This window comes from Strix aluco, chromosome 21 (genome assembly GCF_031877795.1).
Source record: "Strix aluco isolate bStrAlu1 chromosome 21, bStrAlu1.hap1, whole genome shotgun sequence".
Classification (NCBI taxonomy): Eukaryota; Metazoa; Chordata; class Aves; order Strigiformes; family Strigidae; genus Strix; species Strix aluco.
In genome coordinates, this window is record NC_133951.1 from 8,379,106 (window position 1) to 8,398,044 (window position 18,939).

Genomic DNA, 18,939 nt, shown 5'->3' on the forward strand with positions numbered 1-18,939 from the left:
TCAGTGACTTGCTCTGTTACACAGTCCAGAAAACATAATGGGGGGAAGTGTTCAGGGAGGGAAGGGAGGAATGAACGCTTTGTGTCTCTGACCATTCCTCTTTCTTGAATGCAGGAAAGGGGAAGACACATGCTAGGAGTTAATTACTGTCTCTTGTTTCTCCCTCCTTTCCCAGCAGTGCCACTGGCAACCATTCCTGCAGTGTTGGAGATGGCACAAAGTATAACGATACAGACAAGTGCTGGGGACCAATTCGACGGATTGATGCTTACAGACTGTATCTGGTGAGCTTCTGAAACTGGGATGACCGTTATTTCCATTTAAACTTTACTTCTACTGGGTAGGGACTCTTTTTTTTTTTTTTTTCTTCTGTAGAGATGATGTGGTTCAAGTGAACAACAGAGGCGTGAAGCTTTTGGTTCAGTCTGACCTTTTTGACCAAATACCCCCTCTCTATTCTTGGTGACAAGGCTGTGTTTCAGTTTGGTGGCCATCAGTACAATCCTTATGATTTTGAGTTTAGAGTTCTGTCCTTGTTGTGTAGTTTTATATTGCTTAAGCAGGTGATATGTCCGTGCCAAAGGGTGGGGTTTTTTCAGTGTCTGGCTAAGTAATTGTTGCTTTGAAGTAATTGTTGTCAATATACTCGAGTATATTAAACTCTCTTGAGTGCACTCTTTATGTGAATAAAATTGTTTATGCTGCAGGAGAATCTGCTTTTTGAGAGATGATGGAAACAGCCCACTTAAACAACATCCAGTGCTATATGCTGCTTTAGTAATAGCTTTCTGTCTAGTTTAGGATTGTCTATTGCCTCTATTACTGTGCTGTGGTTCTGCTGTGAAACCAAGGTTTTTCCCAAAGGATGACAGAACACTGTTTCTCTTGAGCTGGGGAAGAGTTGAGCGCTCGTACCTGGAGACAGATGTCAGTAGGGCAGAGGGAGGTATGGAAGTGCTGCATAGCCTGGCTTCTGTTAAGGGTCTCAGTGAGAATTTATGAAAAAAGAGTGAAGGTGGCCATGTGAGTGCAGAGAAATCCAGGGCTAAAGACAATTTGAAGCAGTTTTGCAGTTTAGTAAAATTTGGACCTGCAACGGATCACATCCATAAGTGTGCTTGTTCCAGAGTTATTGCAAAAGTAAGAGCTAGGCCTCAGAAATATTAGTGCATGTCGAAGCCTAGTTAATTATTTAAGAGAAATATTATTGCTTTATTAAATTGTGTCTTGGTCTCTTTCTTTAAAACTTCCAGAAGATTGAAGATTTCTTTCCTGAATTCCAATAACTCTCCCTGACCCAGCAGAAGGAGCTAGTCAGAAAAGGCAGACGTGCATTAATTACTGCCTGCACATCTCGAATATTATGTCTATAATTCATGAAGATAATTGTTGTTAGGACTTGAAAAATTAAAAAATTAAGACTGTGTAAGCATTAGATTTGCTGTCTGTGTACATAACTCTCAGAGGAGCTTTTCCCTCTGCTTGTCTCCTCTTGTGGATTTGAAGAATCAATATCTGCAAAGTCTCTGGTAGTGGTTAATCCTTCCCAGCTCAGTAATTGAGGTGAGGGTTTCAGTGCTTTTCTCTGCTCCCCCTTAGAAGTAGGGACGGATTGTTTGTGGGAGAACATACCAGTCTGTGGTGGTTTGCTGGAAGGTGGGGGGTCCCACAATCACTGTGTTCAGGAGACTGCTGGGCGTTGGCATGACCTCTGAGTTGTGGGGCTTTGTTAAGGACTCTAATGCTTCTTCCTGGATGAGTATGGGACTAAACTGGGACTTGTTCTACCTGCAGCTCTGCGGGTCCCACTCCCTGCTTGACCTGTGTGTTTTGTTTCTCCAGAAAACAAAAATGATGATGGCTTACCTAGAGAGCAGTAAGAGATGTAATGATTTATAAAACATTCAGACCCCCAGCACTGACACAATCTTCAAGTTTGGGCTGCCTCTGAAGAGACTCTGCTGGTTTATATTTTTTCCCTGTCCTGGACAGCTAGTGACGAGTAGTTACAGCTCTTAAGTTTTCTGAGAAACCTGATGATGGGAGGGCCAGGGTAGGAAGTCACTTGACTGCGAGCAAAAAATTTAATAGCAAAATACTGTAACTATGTCTACAAATTTTGTCCAAGCTTCTTGTGTATAGAAGTGGTGTCCTGAACGTGCAAGAAAAGCTGAAACCTGCCTGTCTGAAGGGGAAAAGGCAACATGAAAGTGAGGAGGGGTGAGATGCATCAAGAGCATAGCTGTTCTCTCAGTCCCAGGGGATCATACCCATAGAGAACTTCCTCTGTTTTTTGACTCCTTTTTTTTTTTTTTTAAATTCTTGCTTGTTGGAATAATTCAAGTTCCACGTTTCAGTGGACAAACAAGGTCTCTTTTTGCAGGCTAAGTTCCCCTGTGGCAAGGGGACAGATGGACACTGCGATCCCAAAAGAAAGCAGCTGAGTGTTTGGATCAGCCCTTTTGTCCTAGATGTCTGCCTCTAGTTTTCTCACCTCATCTTAGTACTGTATTTAGGTTTAAGTGACTTTTAGGACTGAGATGGGTGGATGTAACTAGAATCTCTTGCCCATTCCAGTGAAGCAGGTCTCTGGATGTAGTGCTATATTTCCTGCTCTGTATACGACCCCACAGAAAGTTATTTTTTGGACTACCAGGAGAAATAATCTATTTGAGGTTTTCTGGGAAAATGGTGCCAATGGGAGCTCTCTCATGCCAAGTACCACCAGTCTGCCAAAGATCTGTGCTGCCTTCCTCCTGTCGACTCTTTCTCTCCCAACGCTATGTCTTCTTTTCAACAAAAAACATTTCAAACATTGACTCTTTGAGCTGGGAGTGGAGAGGGGAATAATGACTGATGTAAAAAATCCTATTTCACGGTTTATTGTCCAAAAAGGCCTCTGGAAGCTGTCTCTGCTCTGATCACTGTGAATGGAAGCTGAAAACTATGTACATAATGAGAATATTTAGACAGATTAAATCCGTCTCATGAGACTTGCTTGTCTGTGCAGCATCTTTATTGCTGCTCCAGAATTTCACACCTAAGTGTGACTGCAGAGTCTTCAGAGACCACTAGGCCCTTATTAACCTCAGTCTGAACAAATGGTTATCTTGCTTCTTGTTTGTAAATTGCCTTGGAAAATAAAGGCTTGCAAAGTAAATGAGTGAAGGCAAGTGCAGGAAATACTGAAATAGTCTTTTGTTCCTGTCCCATCACTTGCTGCTAATATTTGGGACTGTAGGAATCCTGGGAGGTTTAAAAGGCGAGCCTTGCCATGCTGTTCCACGCCTGTGAGGGCAAGACCACGCAGGGCGAATGGGCTGGAAGAAAGGCACGTGTTAGATGGCCCAGTGACCTTGTTGAAGGCAAGTGCTGATTACAGTTAAAGCAGATCGATGGCTTTCTATCTTTGCTTCAGATCCGTCACCACGCTGTCATGTCCTCGACAGCCGAAGTGACTCCTGAGTCCCTTGGCTGTCTCGATGGCAATGCTAAGGACAGGCTTGAGTTCTCTCCATGCTGAATTCACACTTCAGTGCAGTCGCTCTATCGTGCTTTCTGTAAGGTCAGCTGGACATCTTCTGTGGAGGCTGCAGGGAAGGGGCAGTGGATTTAAGTTTCAGATCTCTCATCTTAACACTTTCTTGTCTTTCTGTTCCAGTGGTGTGGGAATGTGACATGATAGTCCCTGTTTCTAGAAAGCAGATACTGAGATAAGTAAGAGATTAAATCCTGGGGATCAGGAGCCATTCAGAGTGTCTGATCCAAAATGCATTCATGACCTGGCAAACGGCGCTTCTCTTCTGCACCAGGGCGGTCGTTGTAGCTAAAACCTCTACACTCTTCTCAGCCCTCCTCTTCTGGCAATTTGGGGTATGGTGTCTTCCCACGATGGAAAGGAAATGGCTTAAAATCTCAGGGGGAGCCGTATGCCTTTCAGAGGAGGCACTGGCACAGGTACTCCTGGTAGCCTGGCTCAGTAGCGCGTCAAAGCTACCAGGTGCATCTGTTCTGTCTGAGTCTCTGTTGGTTTTTTAGCTGATTGGGAAAGGGACGCGGCATCCGCTTTTGCCGGTTCACAGATGCTGCAGTATCGCAGGCAGCCCAGCGGGTGCAGCCCGAGCGAAGATGGGAGCGCAGATGGTTTAATGGAGATTATCCCAGTTGGAAACGTGCTTGTGCAGTGAATAAAATGAGCGGGCTTGCAGGCGCTTACTGTCCCTCTTCAGGAGGGGACAATGTCACCCCAGCCTGACGCTCTGATCAGAATACCCAGCGACCGGTGCGGGGCTGGGCCGCAGCTGCGGGAGGCTGTGCAGGGAGGTGAGGAGGTAGTCTGAGGACACGTACAATTGCTCAGTGCCAGCGGAACTTAATCGACAAATGCGAAGGCTGAACTGATAAGTGTTGATGTAGATCCCGTCTGCCTCGGTGCGGTGCTGCCTTCCCAGCCCTCTTCGGCTGTAGGCTGGAGCATCGTGCTTTGTGCCGCTAGCGTACGTGCTCTGCTTCCCTCCTCAGCATCTCTCCTTCCTGACTGTGCTGCATGTGTCTGTGCACCCCCTGCTCTGGGTAAAGGTATCTGTCACTCTTTCATTGTCAAAATGGATCTTTCCAGATACATTTGCCTGTACTAGGGCAGTTTTATTGGCTTGTTCAGTGCATGAAACTTGTGGCCTCTGTCCGTGGTTGCCTTCTGGCCTCTGTGGGCTTTCTTTGTGGGTTTATTGGTTTATTTTTTACCTCCCAGCAGTGATATGAGGGGAGCCCTCATGGTGGTACTTGAACATCCATGCCTGATCTAAGCTGTCTCTTGCCAACTGGGAGTTGAAGAAATGGAGCTGGAGCAGTGCTGCAAGCAAAATGCTTCTTCCAAGGACACCTGGGTTTGCTCCTCTTGTTCCCTTTGCAGGAAGTGCTTTTCCTCTGCCCTGTCTTTCTCAGCTGTGCCCTGCAGCAGCATCTGATAATAAATGGGTCACAGCTGCTATCTCCTGGATATTTATTCTTACAGGTCCCAGTGTCTAGAGACCTTGAGAAGCAGCAGTGGGGAAGGTAGCTGTTTCAGTGTCAGGTGTCTGGAGCAGGAAGGGCTGATTTCACAGCGCATCAATCAAAAAGGTTTGGGGTGTTTGCCCTGGACTCCCAGTGTGAGCCAGGGAAAGGAAGGAAAGCTGATGGAAGTTTACCCTGCTGGTGTGAAGCCATCATCTTGTTTAAATAAACTGCTTAAACTGTAGCGTTGTTATGTTCCAGGTTACCCCAGCTTACAGTAAGGATGCAGCAGGACTGGGGCACTATTAGCATGTCACCCTGCATATCCTGTAAGAAGTTATTCATGGTAAGACCTTCATGACAAAGATATTGCATTATATTCCTTACCATAAATGCTCTGATGTGTTTTATTATGATACTGATACAGAAACAAATGTACAAAAAAGGTGGCTGCTAGTTGTGTGTGTAGATGCAGTTTTGAAAGCCTTTAAAATAGGGAAAAGCCTCTCAAGGGTCCAGAATATTATGCCATTTCTGTATGCACGGGCACCTGAGTTTTGAGCCATTGCTGTGGCAGGAGAGGAATTAGTACTGCATTAAGCATAAATATCAATAGCCCTAACTGTTACAGGTGCCTCTGAAATACAGCTTTGCTTGGCTAAAAGCCCGGTCTCAGGGGCTGATTGTAGTCTTCTCATGCCTCTCATCTAGTCAGCTTCCAAAAAGTAAGGTCAGTTAAGTTGCTGCCTTGCTCTGAAGTGGTTGAAGAAGGACAGGAGCCAAGTTCGTTTAAAATAAATGGTGTCTGAATGTGGGGTGGGAAGGCAGTTCTCAGCTTTTTTTATTATGAAACTAACAAGGCTGAAATTGGCACACAGCCTTGTTAACATGGCATAAATCCTGCCTCCTTCATCCTGGTCCGTTCTTCTTCTGTGGGCTTGTCAATAAATTCTTTTGATTGCTCACTCGTCATACACCTGTGACAGATAAACTAGCGCTTTCGGAGTTTCCCACACCCCTTCTGCTGCCTTATGCAAAGGGAACTTCAGATAATAACTGGCCTTGGGAATAAGAGGTTTTTCCTGACCTGGCAGGAGGAAAAGCAGACAAGTGTTGTGTTGTGAAGGTGGAATATAAACTTGTTGTACTAGTGACCCAAGAGCTGGAGGTCAGCTCCTGGTGTGTGATTTTTCTTGCTTTCCTTGTAACTGATTACATTCTGAGTAAAAGAAACATCAGCCAGAAGGCAAGCCCCCCTGCTGCTAGGGCTGGTTAGAGAGTCAGCCTTTGGTATAGTAGTGAAGCAACTGCAAGACCATGGATTGAAGCAACTAACTTAAAAGGATTAGCTTGTCTCTTTTCACTGGAAAAATCAATAGTGCAGGGGACTGGAATGTGTTTTCTGCACAGAGCTGTCTGTTCACAACAAGAAGTGTGTTTTTTTTTTTCCCTTAAGTGGAGCTTGGGTTATGCTGTCACTTGGACACTGAGCTTTTCCAAAGGGCCCATCCTTCCCCTCTGCCACCTCCAGCTAGCTGGCAAGAGCTGTGTGGAAGGGCAGGGTGCTGTGCTGCTGTTTGTATGCCTGGCCAGGTGTGCTGCAGGTACTACCAGCCCTTAAGAGAAGCAAGGTGGCTGATGTGATGGGCAGAGGCTGTTGGTGAACTCAGATGCTCTTGGCTTCCCCATAGAAAATGTCCTGCACACTTTAGTGCTTGGTTTGGCTTATGTGATGATGGATGGTGGGCATGAACCTTGGAAGCAAGGCGACTAAACAAACTGGGCAAAGAAGTGGCCCTAGATATATCTTGGTTTGCTTTTGTGCACTTCCTGCAGTTATGAACTCACCAGCTCAAACTACAGCCCCTGCTGCCCAGCAGAGCCACCCTGGCAAGGCTGAGAGGCCATGCTGCTGCTTTTCCTAAATAAACCTGTCCGTTGGAGTAAGCTCACTTGGGCAGCAAAGCACCAAAGCTGACACTCTTCTCTCTTGGTATTGGAGACCAATCTCTCCTGAACAGGGCAGGTGTCAGAACAGATATCTCTCTGTGATCACCCGCTCACTACACCAAGTTGTAAAGGTTTAAAAAGGGCCTTTTAAAATTCTTTTTTTGGACTAGACTGTTCCAGCAGACTCGCAGATCTTTCATTTTTGGAACACTTGTAGGAGATAAGTAATAAATGCATTTCCCCTGTGCAGTGTTATTTTGTGCAGTGGTAGTGACAGCATCCTAGAAACCAGAGTTGGAGAAGACCTGTTAAGTCAGCTAAGCACTCCCCTGGGAGATGCAATACAAACCTCTTTTTCAACAGCTTATTTTCCAGTATTTTGTTTGGTGCTTTAACACCAGTTTTGTTTTTAAACAGAGGTCTGACCTTGCTGCCTGCCTGATTCGCATCAGCACTTTCATTGAGTAAGGCAGCAGTCTTGATCTCTCCTCCCCTGAAATTATCATTAATATACAGGTAGAAAGCACCAGGGCTGCAGAACTTGCAGTTATGCCACTCTGAATGTTACCAGAGGCTGTGGAGGAAAGAGCTCTGGACAGATTGGTATCTCCTTATACTCCTAAATAAGTCTGCAACTTAACATCCTCCTAAATTACGCTTTATGTCTGGGTGAGATCACTGATGCTCTTGTCCAAAAATGTGGATTTTTGGACTACATCAGCAAATCCCACACATGGCTCATGCTTCTGTAAGCAGGACTATAAATACAAATAATGCAGCTGGGATTTATCTTGTAAGTTGAAGTCGGTATAATGCTCTCAGGCAGAGCTGATCTCCGAAGCCTGTTGCACCAGTTTGGTGTGCACTGTACGGGGAAGGCAAAGGAGGAGGCTGGGAGCAAGCCAACTGCCCGCTAGCCCCAGGCAACCAGGCCTTATCTCTTGCTTTTGTGCTGCGGCAAAGTAATTACAAAGTGTGGGACGTTTCCTTTCCCTTCAGGCAACTCCTGTCTGACACAGTGAATGGAATAACACTGTCTCTCAAACTACATCCTTCAGGCAGCTGAAGAATTGTGTGAAACTCAACTGAGAAGTTTGTAGGGGAAAAAGTAAAGAGGAAAATTAATGGCTTAGTGGTGGAGACACTGTGTTGTGGCAGACAAGGGGTTCGTGGCCTTCAGGAACAGTCATCCTCGCTGAATGTACCTCCTAACCCTGGCAGTTTGTAGCTTGATGTTTGCAGGGCTCTCTGAGCACTCATGGCACGCTCGTCCATGTCCTCTTGCTTTATGCTGTCTAACCCAGGGGCTTTTGCAGTCAATATAAATATTGTAGCTGCCAATACCCTGCCAGGAGAGGCTATGAATATGCAGGAATTTTGGGCAGCGTATGTGTACAATAATTATGCCTTCACACTTTGTTGGAGGGAACTCATTAATCTCTTGTACCATGCTAATAAACTGGGGAGGCAGGGGACTGACTCCTCAGTGTCAGGAAAGAGGAAGGCTCCTGTTTCATAGCCAGTGGGAGGTCGAAGTAAGCTGGGGGCGGGATACAGCCAGACCTGGCCCTGCAACTCCTCCGCTGTCCTTCCAAGTATCACAAACCAACCGTTCAGCTCTCCTGCATCTATCCACTTTGCTGCTTTCCTCCTCCTTGTTCAGATGCAATTAGGAGATGCAGAATAAGTGGGAGCCAGGGGTCAAGGAAGTGGTAAAGTGATTACAAGATGCTGAAAATGGCTGTGCCATAAATACTCCAGTGATGAAAAATTAGATGCTAGTCACCTCGGGGTTATTGCTGGCCTCCATCTTTCTCTTGTGAAAAATCATAATGGAAGTGTATTTACCCTGGAAAGTGCAAGCTTGCCACTGGCTGTGATCTTGCACACCCCAGGTGTGCCAGGGACTGCAATCCTTGCACTGAATGACTTTCTGAAAACACTTTGTGCCTGGATTTCTTCACTTTAAGAGGAGAAAGAACTGGTTTTCCTGGGTATTCTTTCCGAAGTGGAAGGTTCCTTGTGCTCAGAGATGGACTAGCTCCGGCCCTGACTCAAGATGTGGTGAGGAGAGCAGCACACTCTGGTACTGCCTTGGTGTCCACATGCTGCTTCTGCCTTGACCTCCCAGAGCTGCATGTAGAGGCTGCTCAGTTGCTGGCTGGTCCCTTGGTGTGTTGGATGCCCAGCAAGATCATGGCTTGCAAGGACACCAGATGGGACAAATACACTTGCTTGCTGGTTGGGCAGTCAAAATCAAAAGCTGGTGCTGGACTAGAGCCTTTGAAAATCTCAGTTGTATTCAGATCCACTGAAGTCAGTAGCTTTGGAGATACAGGTGTTTCTTTTGATCTCTTGCAGAAGGTCTTCCATTTGGAAGAAGCACTGGGAGCTCTGTGGCACAGGAGCCATGAGAGGCAGCAGCCAGCTTAAAGGGTGCCGTGGGTGCGGGTAGGTGAAATGCCACTTCATTGGCAAAAACCAGCCTGGCAGTAGCTGAGGTCTTAGTTCTTGGAGGATACCTCCTCCCTGCCTTAAGGTACTGGGGAGAAAGGTGGGTGTGAGGGGTCCTTAGTGCCAGCAGTATGCTTGGTGTGAGTTACGACTATAAACCTCTGCCAGGTGTCCAGAGAGCGGCACGTTAATTACCGGAGCTGCTGTGGCAGCAGATGCCCGCTGTACTCAAAGCGTAACTGCCCTTGTTGCTTTATCTATAAATATTCCTTGTGGGATGTCTGGCGGTTGCATCCTCCCTCCGTTGTGACTTCCTGACTCTACAGGGGATCTGGAGGTGAAAGTCCCTCTTGTCTCTCAACTTTGAGCAATCCTTGTTCTATGGGTCTTTTCAACCAACTTTAAGAGCTTCATCATAGCTTGTCTGCTAATAACTTGCTGCCTATCAGCATGGCCCCTGCTGCAGCCCTGCCTCCAGCCTTGAAAGGCTGTGGATCTTCAGCTTTATTTTTTTTTTTTCAGCTCTCTAAAAAGCTTCTTCCTGAACAATCAGACTCCTTTCATGTATTTATATTTGTACTGTCCACTGCAAGGGGTAAAGCTTTACCAACGAAAGCTTGGATCGCCGCCCTCACTGATGTGCCATCTGGCGCTCTAGCTTGAGATATGAGCTCATGCAGGAGAGAAACATGGCCTTGTCACCCTAGTGAAGGGGAGGAGAGATGGCAGAGGGGACACTGCGTTGCACTCGAGACCCTTTTCCCTTGACGTGTTTTAACTGAAAAGCATTGAAGCCCTGGCATGAGCGACTGGAGCCGCTGCTGGGTTGCATAGCAGTTGCCACAACTTGAAGTGGGTGCAGAGGAGCTACCGGAGGCTTCAGGTAGGTGTTGGTGGAGCTCCAAGTAGCTCTGGAATGTTATAAAGCTCTGCTTTCTTTATCTGGGAGTCCCAAACAGGAGTGGGGAAAGCATCTTACATTTAATATTTCTCTCCAAAGTCAGCCCTAAAAACTCCCTGAGGATGTGACTAGGAACACCAATTCATAATAAACTACTCTACTGAAGACAGTAGGTGTGGTTCAGGCTTCCAACGAGGGATAAAACCTCTGACCTGTGTCAATGCTGGTAAATCAAGTTTTACTTTTTGGGGTTTTTTTTCCTAGGTGGCTTTTTAGACACGCTCTAGAGGAGAGTACCTGAGGTGGGAACAGAACAGGCAGTCCCTGCTTCCCCTAACATCGTTTGATTTTTGTACTTGCACAGTCTGGTTTTGTTGGATTGTTTTGTCTGTCCCTTCTACTGCTCATCTGGGTTGTGAAATAGCTCTGAGCTCAGGGATGACTTGCAGAAGCAGAATGGGTGTCAAAATTGCCACTCCTGAGAGCGTGTATGAAATGTCTGCCTTTTCTTACTGTGCTCAAGGAGACTTTCCTTGTGTCTGAGCACTGAATCAAACAAAGCTTCCTTTGTCAGGTCCTCTTTCAGTGGAGCTTGCGTCTTCCTGTCGCTATCTTGCTTTGCTACGGGGATGCTGCGTGCCTGTAGTCCTGTATAAAGCACTCGACTATTTTCCAACCAAAGTGTCAAAGCCTACCAAGGAGAGTGATCCATTTTATTAAACCAGTAATGTCAGCTTGCTCCCCATTAGAGTGGGGTTATTTGCTGTACTCTGTCTTGTGGGGGAGAGGTACTATTGCTCAACAATTGTGAAATCTAAACATCAGTATCTGCAGAGGTGGAGTTGATACTATCCTAAGATGAAGTTTGTCTGAGATGTTGGCTCTTCTTCTATGGAGGGGAAGTAAGAGCCTCCAAGGAAGGATTTGGTTTGGGGTGAGTTCTGGTTTTGAATGCGGGTGAGGAAGGCTAGGAGGAGGAGTGGAGGAAAGGAAAAAGAAGGGTGTCTGGGGCCTCAGCCCAAAGGGAGATATTTAAGGAGAGAGCACTACATCACCTCTTTACCATCCTTCTATTAAAACTGAGGGATCCTTGCCCCAATATCTGAGACTTACTAACTTTGCATTGGTATGATAGCCCTGTGCCACACAAATGCATTTATTCAAAAACTCTCAAACTCTTCTTGCTCTGCTCCTGGTGTATTTGCTGCATTTAACAAGGTTAATCTTCACGGTCTTGCTTTGCTCAAGTAAATACCCCACTTCTACTCAACCTGCCTGAAAGTTTCCAGGCTCTGAATCAACAAGAAACAGTAGCTACTGGTTTTAATTCACTACTCAGCAAGCACCAAAGATGGATGCAATTCTTACAGATGAGTTTGTGGAGCATGAAAACAAGCAAGTTCTAATGACAGTTATGAATGAAGCTGGTTTTCAGATGGTCCTCTCACAAATGTATGCAGGCACTAGCCGTAATGCTATAACTACTGCATCTAATAAATGAATCAGCTACGTTTGGGATGCTAATCGTGCTTCCTGAGCTGTACTGACTTTTTCTGTAAAAAACACATGCTGGGAAGCAGATGAAAGCTATTGAACTGTACTGGTTTGGAGTGATAGATGGACCCTTCAGGTCAATAAAGAACCTGTTTGGGCTTAAAGCATGCTTGTATGCTCTGAAAGACTCTTGGCATTAGCTGGCCATCACTTAGTGGTTGAGAGCTCTCTTGGTGGTCCTCTTGGCTGAAACTAAGCTGATAAAACCAGCCAGATGTCCTATTAACGCTTGATCTTTTGCTTTTTTAAGATAAGCCAATAAACAAGGTTATGTAACCAAGTTTTAACATAAGAGCTTTAATAACACGTACTTTTAGGAATATATAAATATATTTAAAAATCCAGGCAATGGTAAGCCCTAGCTCATTTCCCCTGTGGCAAGAAGACTCGAGTTGACCAGCCTGCTTTTCACTTTGAAATACTAAGAACTGACAGGTGCAGAGGTTGGGAAAGCTGAGTTGCCAACTCAGAGCAGCTCCCAAACCTTGGTGCCTCTACCGTTGTGGCTTGGCTTGGTGGGAGGAATGGATTTGAAGACCCTCCCGGGGGTTGAGAAGGCTGGTGTGCTGCTCGCTACTAGCCTGCAGGGAAGAGTGTAATTCGGGGTGACAAGCTGCTGTTCTTCCCTCTACACTAGGTGGCTTCTACTTTTCTGACTGGAAATGTCAGTAAAATCAAGAAAAACAGGTTTTTTAGTCACTAATGTGCTGGATCTTCATGTTGTTTTTTCAGCATGAGAAAGGAAGGGAAAATAAAGAATTTTCTGTCTGTTGCATTTAGTTGCTGTGTGTGGGTTCTACACGCCTTCTGTAACAAGCCTGGTGCCTTGTCTGGCCTCTCCCTTTGAATGGAGGAGCTTGGAGAGAAATTAGGGAACCACTCTTAATAGCCAGTCCTGTGCAAAAGCACAGTAAAGGTTTCTCTCTGCCATCCTATGAATATAAACAGCATTTAATAGATCTGATCCTCCTTCTTAGCTGAAGGAAGGATTCCCTTACCTTGTTTAAGTTTAGCAATGAATCAGCCACATCTGCCTGCTTGTTTCTAATAGGAACTAGTAGAAAAATCTTTAATCAAAGTAGACTATGCTCATTTTGCCTTGGGTTAATTTGCTGAAGCTTATGAAGAGAATGATAAAACTCTTAAAGAACATCTCAGCTAGCTCAAGAGGTGAACTGGAAAACTTGTGAGAGCTTTTTGATGTGCCAGAGCTCTGAATATTTGATTTCTGGCAGGGCTGACTGGTGCAGTTTTCCATGTAGGTTTTAGATTGTTTGAATTACATGTGTAATGAAGCACTTTGTAAATTATATCCCTCTGGGGGAGACTTGAGCTTGGAAAAAGTCAGGTGGAAGGTTTGGGTATATGTCTGAGGTGCTTATTTGGGCTTACTTTTTCCTTAGGGAGAAGTTATAAAACTAATTAATAGGTCGGAAGAGCATTTAGGTGTCTGGCACAGTGAGGTAGAGAAAGTAGACATTCTCCTTCTAAGCATCATGGTCTCTTCTCATTCTTTTGAGGATGTCTTTTTAGTCTCCCTGGCCTTGGGACTCTTCTGAGGGTTGATGATGAGATTAGCTCTAATCAGGGACTGAGTCCTTGCCCCTCATGTCCTGGCTATTGCTGAGGAACTGGCCCTTCTTTCCTGACCTGTGCTCGATCCTGTAGAGAGCTTTACACAACTTCACTTCAAAGTGATGTTAATCTGGCCATTTAATGTCCTCTTCTGCCCTGCCTCTCTCCTCTCAAGCAATCCAGAGCGTGCTGTGGCTTCCCTTCCTAAAACTGGTTGACACAAATCCCTGCAAAGCAGGGCAACCTCATCTCATTGCAGGCCTTAGCATCGTTTATATCGATCCGTGGATATCCATCTTGGATCGCTAATGGGCGTCAAGTGGAAAAAGTAATACATTTCTATTGCACTTGAATTCATCTCTCGCTTGGTGCCTTTGGACCAGCTCCAGGATCTTGTTAAGAGCAGAAGACACTGATCATCTTAAAGGATGGGAGGGGAATCCAACCATTCAGGCACAACAACTTGTATCTCTTCACTGTGAGTTGAGCAGTAAAGCCCACAGAGGAGGAGGAGAATTGAGAGAGTCACTCAATGGATGTAGTTGTTTAAGATGCCTTGAACACTAGAGAATAACTGCGGTGTGTAACATCCAGAATTCTTTCTGCTTCATTAGCAGATGTTGGAGAGCACGTAGGAGACCCAGGGTCTTCCAGCACCTAATGATGCTTTTGCTGCTTTTCAGCAACTGAGCCCCAAATCCACCTTAACACAGCTCTTTCCTCGGTGCCAGAGACAAATCTGGGTTTCAGACCCAGCTGCTTCTGTGCTCAGTGATCTTGTGTCAATCCTTGCAACGGTTTGAGGGGCTGTTTTGCCGATTGGTTCTGGTGCATTCTAATTTGCAGAAGACACCTGTTCCTTAATTATCACCATCCTTCGTCCGTCTCTTTGTTTCAGCTCCTTCTGACGCATGAGCTATCAACATGATTTGAAGGGAGGCTGTGTTGAGCAGTGTGTGTTTTGGGAGAGGAGGTTGAAAGAGATTAGTCACAAACTCGAGAATAATTTCCAGTGAGAAAGTTGGTGTCTGCTTTGGTTTGCTCTAGGTCCTTGACCTACGTCACTCTTTAGTCTAAAGATTATCTAGTCCTTTGGGGTTTGTGCACTATCCTAGGTCAGAGTGGCAGTCTGGAGAGGGGCAGGAGACTGGAGTTAAGCTCCTGATTAGAAGAAAGGAATAAGAGGGAAAAGAGTAAAAAAAGACTTCTAACTGGCTGGCTTGCTTCTGTGTTAAAACTGGAAGTATCTTAACTGTTAAGGTTGTTTTAGCTCTTAGTCTTGTCAGTTATGCCTGTGTTGTATTCTGTGTGATTTCAGTGTTTCCTCCAAGGATCCTCAATCGCTTCATAAATCTGAATTCTGTGCATGCTTTCTGTACCTTTTTCTTTTTTTTTTTTCCAAACAGAAAAAAAATAAGACTTAGTGTAAATGATGGCCTCAGATCAGAATATGTCTTCACCAAGCGATGTGTGAAACCAAGGGTTTTCTCCTCTGATCCCCTTCTGGGTTTACTTTGGTTGTCTGAGAACACTTGTGATGCGAGGCATTTCCAATTTGCCTTGCAGATATTCTGAACTGTCTCAAAAAAGGTTTCTTGGGGTTGTACTAGTCTTAAAATAGCTTGGATTCTGTTCTGTCACTGACTCTGTTGAGGTCGACAGAGACCTTGAGGCTCTGCAGCTTGCCCTTTTGAGTCCCAGTTCTTCCCTTCTGGTGACACCTTTCTTCAGAACTGCTTTAAGAAGTCATGGAAAAGAGCAATGTGTAAATATTAATGTTGAGTATTTGTCTCTAAAATCCCTTTGGGTTGCTCAACACATCTGTACCGTGTGTGCTGTAGATGCTCTCTAGATACTGCTTGCTTACAGCTTTTGGACCTGTTAGTATATTGCTAGCCTGCGCCATCCCATGGATGACAGGCAGGGCTCTCTTCTGTAACAGCCGTTTTGTCTCCCTGTCACAAGTAGCTTCTCTCAGTTCACGTCCAGACCTCAGTCAAGGTCTGTTGTCCTCCTGCAGTAAGGCCTCTTCTCTTCTGTCTAGAGTAGGCAGGGCTCGAGTGCCGCTCGGTGTCTGGGCAGAGGTGATGGTGCTGCACCGCTCCTCTGGCCTGGGCTGACGGTGTGGTTGCCTTGTGTGCCCTGCTGGAAATAACTCGCATGGGAAGCTGTGTAGTCCTAATTTTCAGCTTTGTTGGATATATTTTGCAACCCAGCTGAAAGAGATGCAACAGACCGGTACAGCAGCATACCCCAGTTTAATTTGCCAAGCAACACTGGTCTCTTAATGCACATCTAGGAGGGCAGTGAAGAAAGATCCATCTTCATTGACAGTACCTTTAATTTCCACACTGAATAAAGTTCTTTCTTATGAGTATCTCTTTGATTTCTTTTTTCTTCCTTATTTTGCACAGGTTTTCAGCTTCCAAGTCACCACCTTAACTATTGTGCTATAGTTTTCAGCTGTAAAACAAGCAACTTAGAGCGTGGGAAAAAAAATGTTCCGGGCAGAGCTGGCTCCATTGCTATTGAGCCTGGGACACCCCAAAACTACCCCATTAATGTTAATGTGTCCAGACTGGTCACAGCTATTGCTATTCAGACCTAAACTGAGCATGTACTTGGACAAAGAGGCCACAGTTTAATATTTAATGTTCCATAAAGCTTCACTGAGAGCTTTTACTGAAGTGTATCAGTGCTGTGGCAGTGATAGCAAGCGGCTGAGAGCCAAGAGGATCCTGTGCACTACTTCTGCCCGAGGCATGTTCTCTGATACCAAGCAGCTTGCTTGACCCCCTGTGTCTCAGCCAACTTAGCTGTAAAATTAAGCAGCAAAGAAAGCACCACCACAGACATGTCTGGAGGTGAACTTTCCAGGCAAGCTCTGCTTTACTGATAAATTCATCTTACTAGCAGAATTTCTGATTTTTAACCTTGTGTGTGTTTTTGTTGTCCTTCCAGGCAGCATTCACTCTCCTCCTGGGTCCTTTCACCTTCTTCAATGTGCAGAAGACCAAGTATCTTCAAATCATGACCTCCCTCATGAGATGGATAGGTGAGTCTTGGCCACTTCTTTACCATAGCTGGAACCCGAGTTACGCTACTGATGCATCTCTTTGGCAAGATACTCTTGTTCAGAAGCAAGTGCTTGTCAGAACAACCTCTTTGAGGAGGATTGTCCAGGCCTGATAAATCTCTGAGGAAAATGATTTTTTTTCTAGAATGAAATTTCTGATTAAAACAAAACAAATTGTTTTCAATCACATGTGAGCTGGTAGACAAAGTTTTAATCTGGTTTGTGTGAGAGGCAGGAGGGATTTGGAAGAGTCTCCTGTGTGGGGGCTAACTGTGATACCCAGCAGTTGCTGTTCAGCAGTAAGTTTTTCATTCTTTCAGCATATGTACAACAGACTGAACAATCTTTGTTTCGACTGGAGAACAAAAGGCACTTCTGTTGGGTGTTCCACCCTTAGTTTTATCATCTGTTAGCATTTTTTTTTCCTGGGTCTTGCTTTAGTGTAGGTTGTGCTACATTGGAAACCCCCAAACCAATGTGTGTTGTCCTTGGGAAGCCCCACTCTCATGATTTCTCTCCAAAATCTCATTGCCAAGATCTTTTGGGAAGACAGATAATTCCCTTAAAGGAAATAAGCCATTGCTACTTCTTTTTTTTGCAGTCTTTGTCATGCAAAGATGTAGCTGCCTCACATCTGGCTTGTATGTGCACATGCCCTTAAAGGCTGAGAGGGGTGTTTGTGTTCAGGTTTGTCTTGTTTTGTGTAACCTAGACAGAGTAACTGACGTTCAGGGCTGACAGGGTGTTACAGCAGCATTTCTGTAGGTCAGCAGTCTCCTGGTTCATGGGTCTAGACCATTGAAGCACAGAATTAGCTCTGTTTATACCTATGACTGACCTGGAATAGGAAGAAAAGCTGCTTCTCAGACTATTTCCCACCGCACACGTACACTTGACCTGATTTCAGTTGGGTATCATCCCTTTTCTGTGAGTTCAAAGTGTGATCCTGTTTGGAAGCGCTGGCAGTCACTGCAGAGGAGTAGAGATCCTCTGTTCTAGAGAACATCTGAGATGGGGTTAAGCAGTTGTGACCCAGGAAAATGAGGCTGGATTTTAAGCCCTCAAGTCTCAGATGTTGAACAGCTTGAGTTAACAAATCCTGACCTCAGATGGTGTGAAAATCCTGAGTGTCTGTTTTTCCCTTTTGTTGTCTGAGCACATGAAAGGTTTGAGAGACCCCATATTCTTCAGAGAAAGAGGTTATCTCATTAAGGGGTATTAAAGGAAGTTGTTGGGTTGGGTTTTTTTTAAAAAAAAAAAAAGAGTAGTCTCTGCTCAGCTCACTGGCCTGTTTCCAATTGCCCTGCCTCCTCTTCCCTGGTAAAGACATCAGTCAGACCTCATCCTGCCTCTGACAACCTGACACCTGCCTGATCTGCTATTGGTTTCACTTTAGCCTGCTCCTTCCAGTATGAGGATTGCTAAGCCTTGGTGTAGAGGCAGAACTCTTTTTCATCACTTGATGGAAAGGGACAAAGACAGTGTTTGGAGAAGTATAGGGGAAATTCATGCTTTAGCCTGATTGATTCCTGCTTCAGCGTGCTGGGGAACAGCTGCCCCAGATAATGATATTTAATGACCCTGACAGCACCTCCGTGGCTACTTAGAGCAACGGATTCCGTATGTGTACAATGAGGGATAGATTTATTAGGAAAGACAATTTATCAAACAGCCATGTAATGCAGGGAACAGAGAAAAGCTCTTGCTGCAGATTCTGGAGTAAGGATGGACCCCGAACTGCTGAGATTCTCCCGTGGCTTCTCCCATGTCCTCACATCACTGGTGTCCCCTCCTCCAGAAGCAGGGCTGTGAGTTAAACACAGGTTAGTCTTTTGTTGGTGCATAGAGAGCTTGGAACCTGAAGAATGGTCTTGGCTGGTGTTTTGTGGTCTCCTAAACTTTTCCTGCCTCAATGCCAATGACCAGATATGGATTCTCTGTCCCGCTATGATCTGTGCCTTTTCTTCATCTCCCTTTAGTTGGTTTTAGCCATGTGGTGCTGAAGGTGGTTCTTCTGCAGAGCACTCTGCACGGCAGAGCTCAACACTGGAGCTGCCAGCCTGCCTGCTGTGCTGGGTAAAAACTTCCCACATGGACAGTGGCTTATTCAGCTTACTTGTGCCTGCTGGCCTGATGTGGATGGGAAGCTGACCCATGCTTTCATCATGATTCGAAAAAATCAAGCATACTTGAGCTGAGAGGTCAGTACAGGCTTTGCAACGTGCCTACTTCGGGACCCACTGTACACCCTTTTCTCCACCCTGGTGAAAAGCCCCTGGATTTCAGAGCAACCATGGCTGATGTAAAGCTGCTCTGCCCCAGGTGTACTGGTGATTCAGATGACAGTGGCTGAGAGGATGGTTCTTGGCAGCAGGGAGAGCTAGCTGTGTGTGAAGGTCACTTCTGCTGGTGTTTGTAACAGTGTCAGCCTTGC

General features: G+C 45.5%; 1 protein-coding gene across 10 annotated transcripts in view; it reads left to right on the top strand.

The window, feature by feature from the left end:
• TMEM104 (transmembrane protein 104) overlaps nucleotides 1-18,939 on the top strand; it is a 44,803-nt gene that overhangs the window by 12,210 nt on the left and 13,654 nt on the right. For 8 of the 10 annotated variants that reach the window (XR_012626048.1, XM_074847738.1, XM_074847734.1 and 5 more), the window contains 2 exons: nucleotides 176-284; nucleotides 16,391-16,484. Coding sequence is in view for 9 of the 10 variants with exons in the window: in XM_074847738.1 (XP_074703839.1) it covers nucleotides 176-284; nucleotides 16,391-16,484 (203 nt within the window). In the remaining variant the exon portion in view is untranslated. The remainder of the gene's footprint in view (nucleotides 1-175; nucleotides 285-16,390; nucleotides 16,485-18,939) is intronic. The other 2 variants (XM_074847739.1, XM_074847741.1) reach the window with 1 other exon arrangement.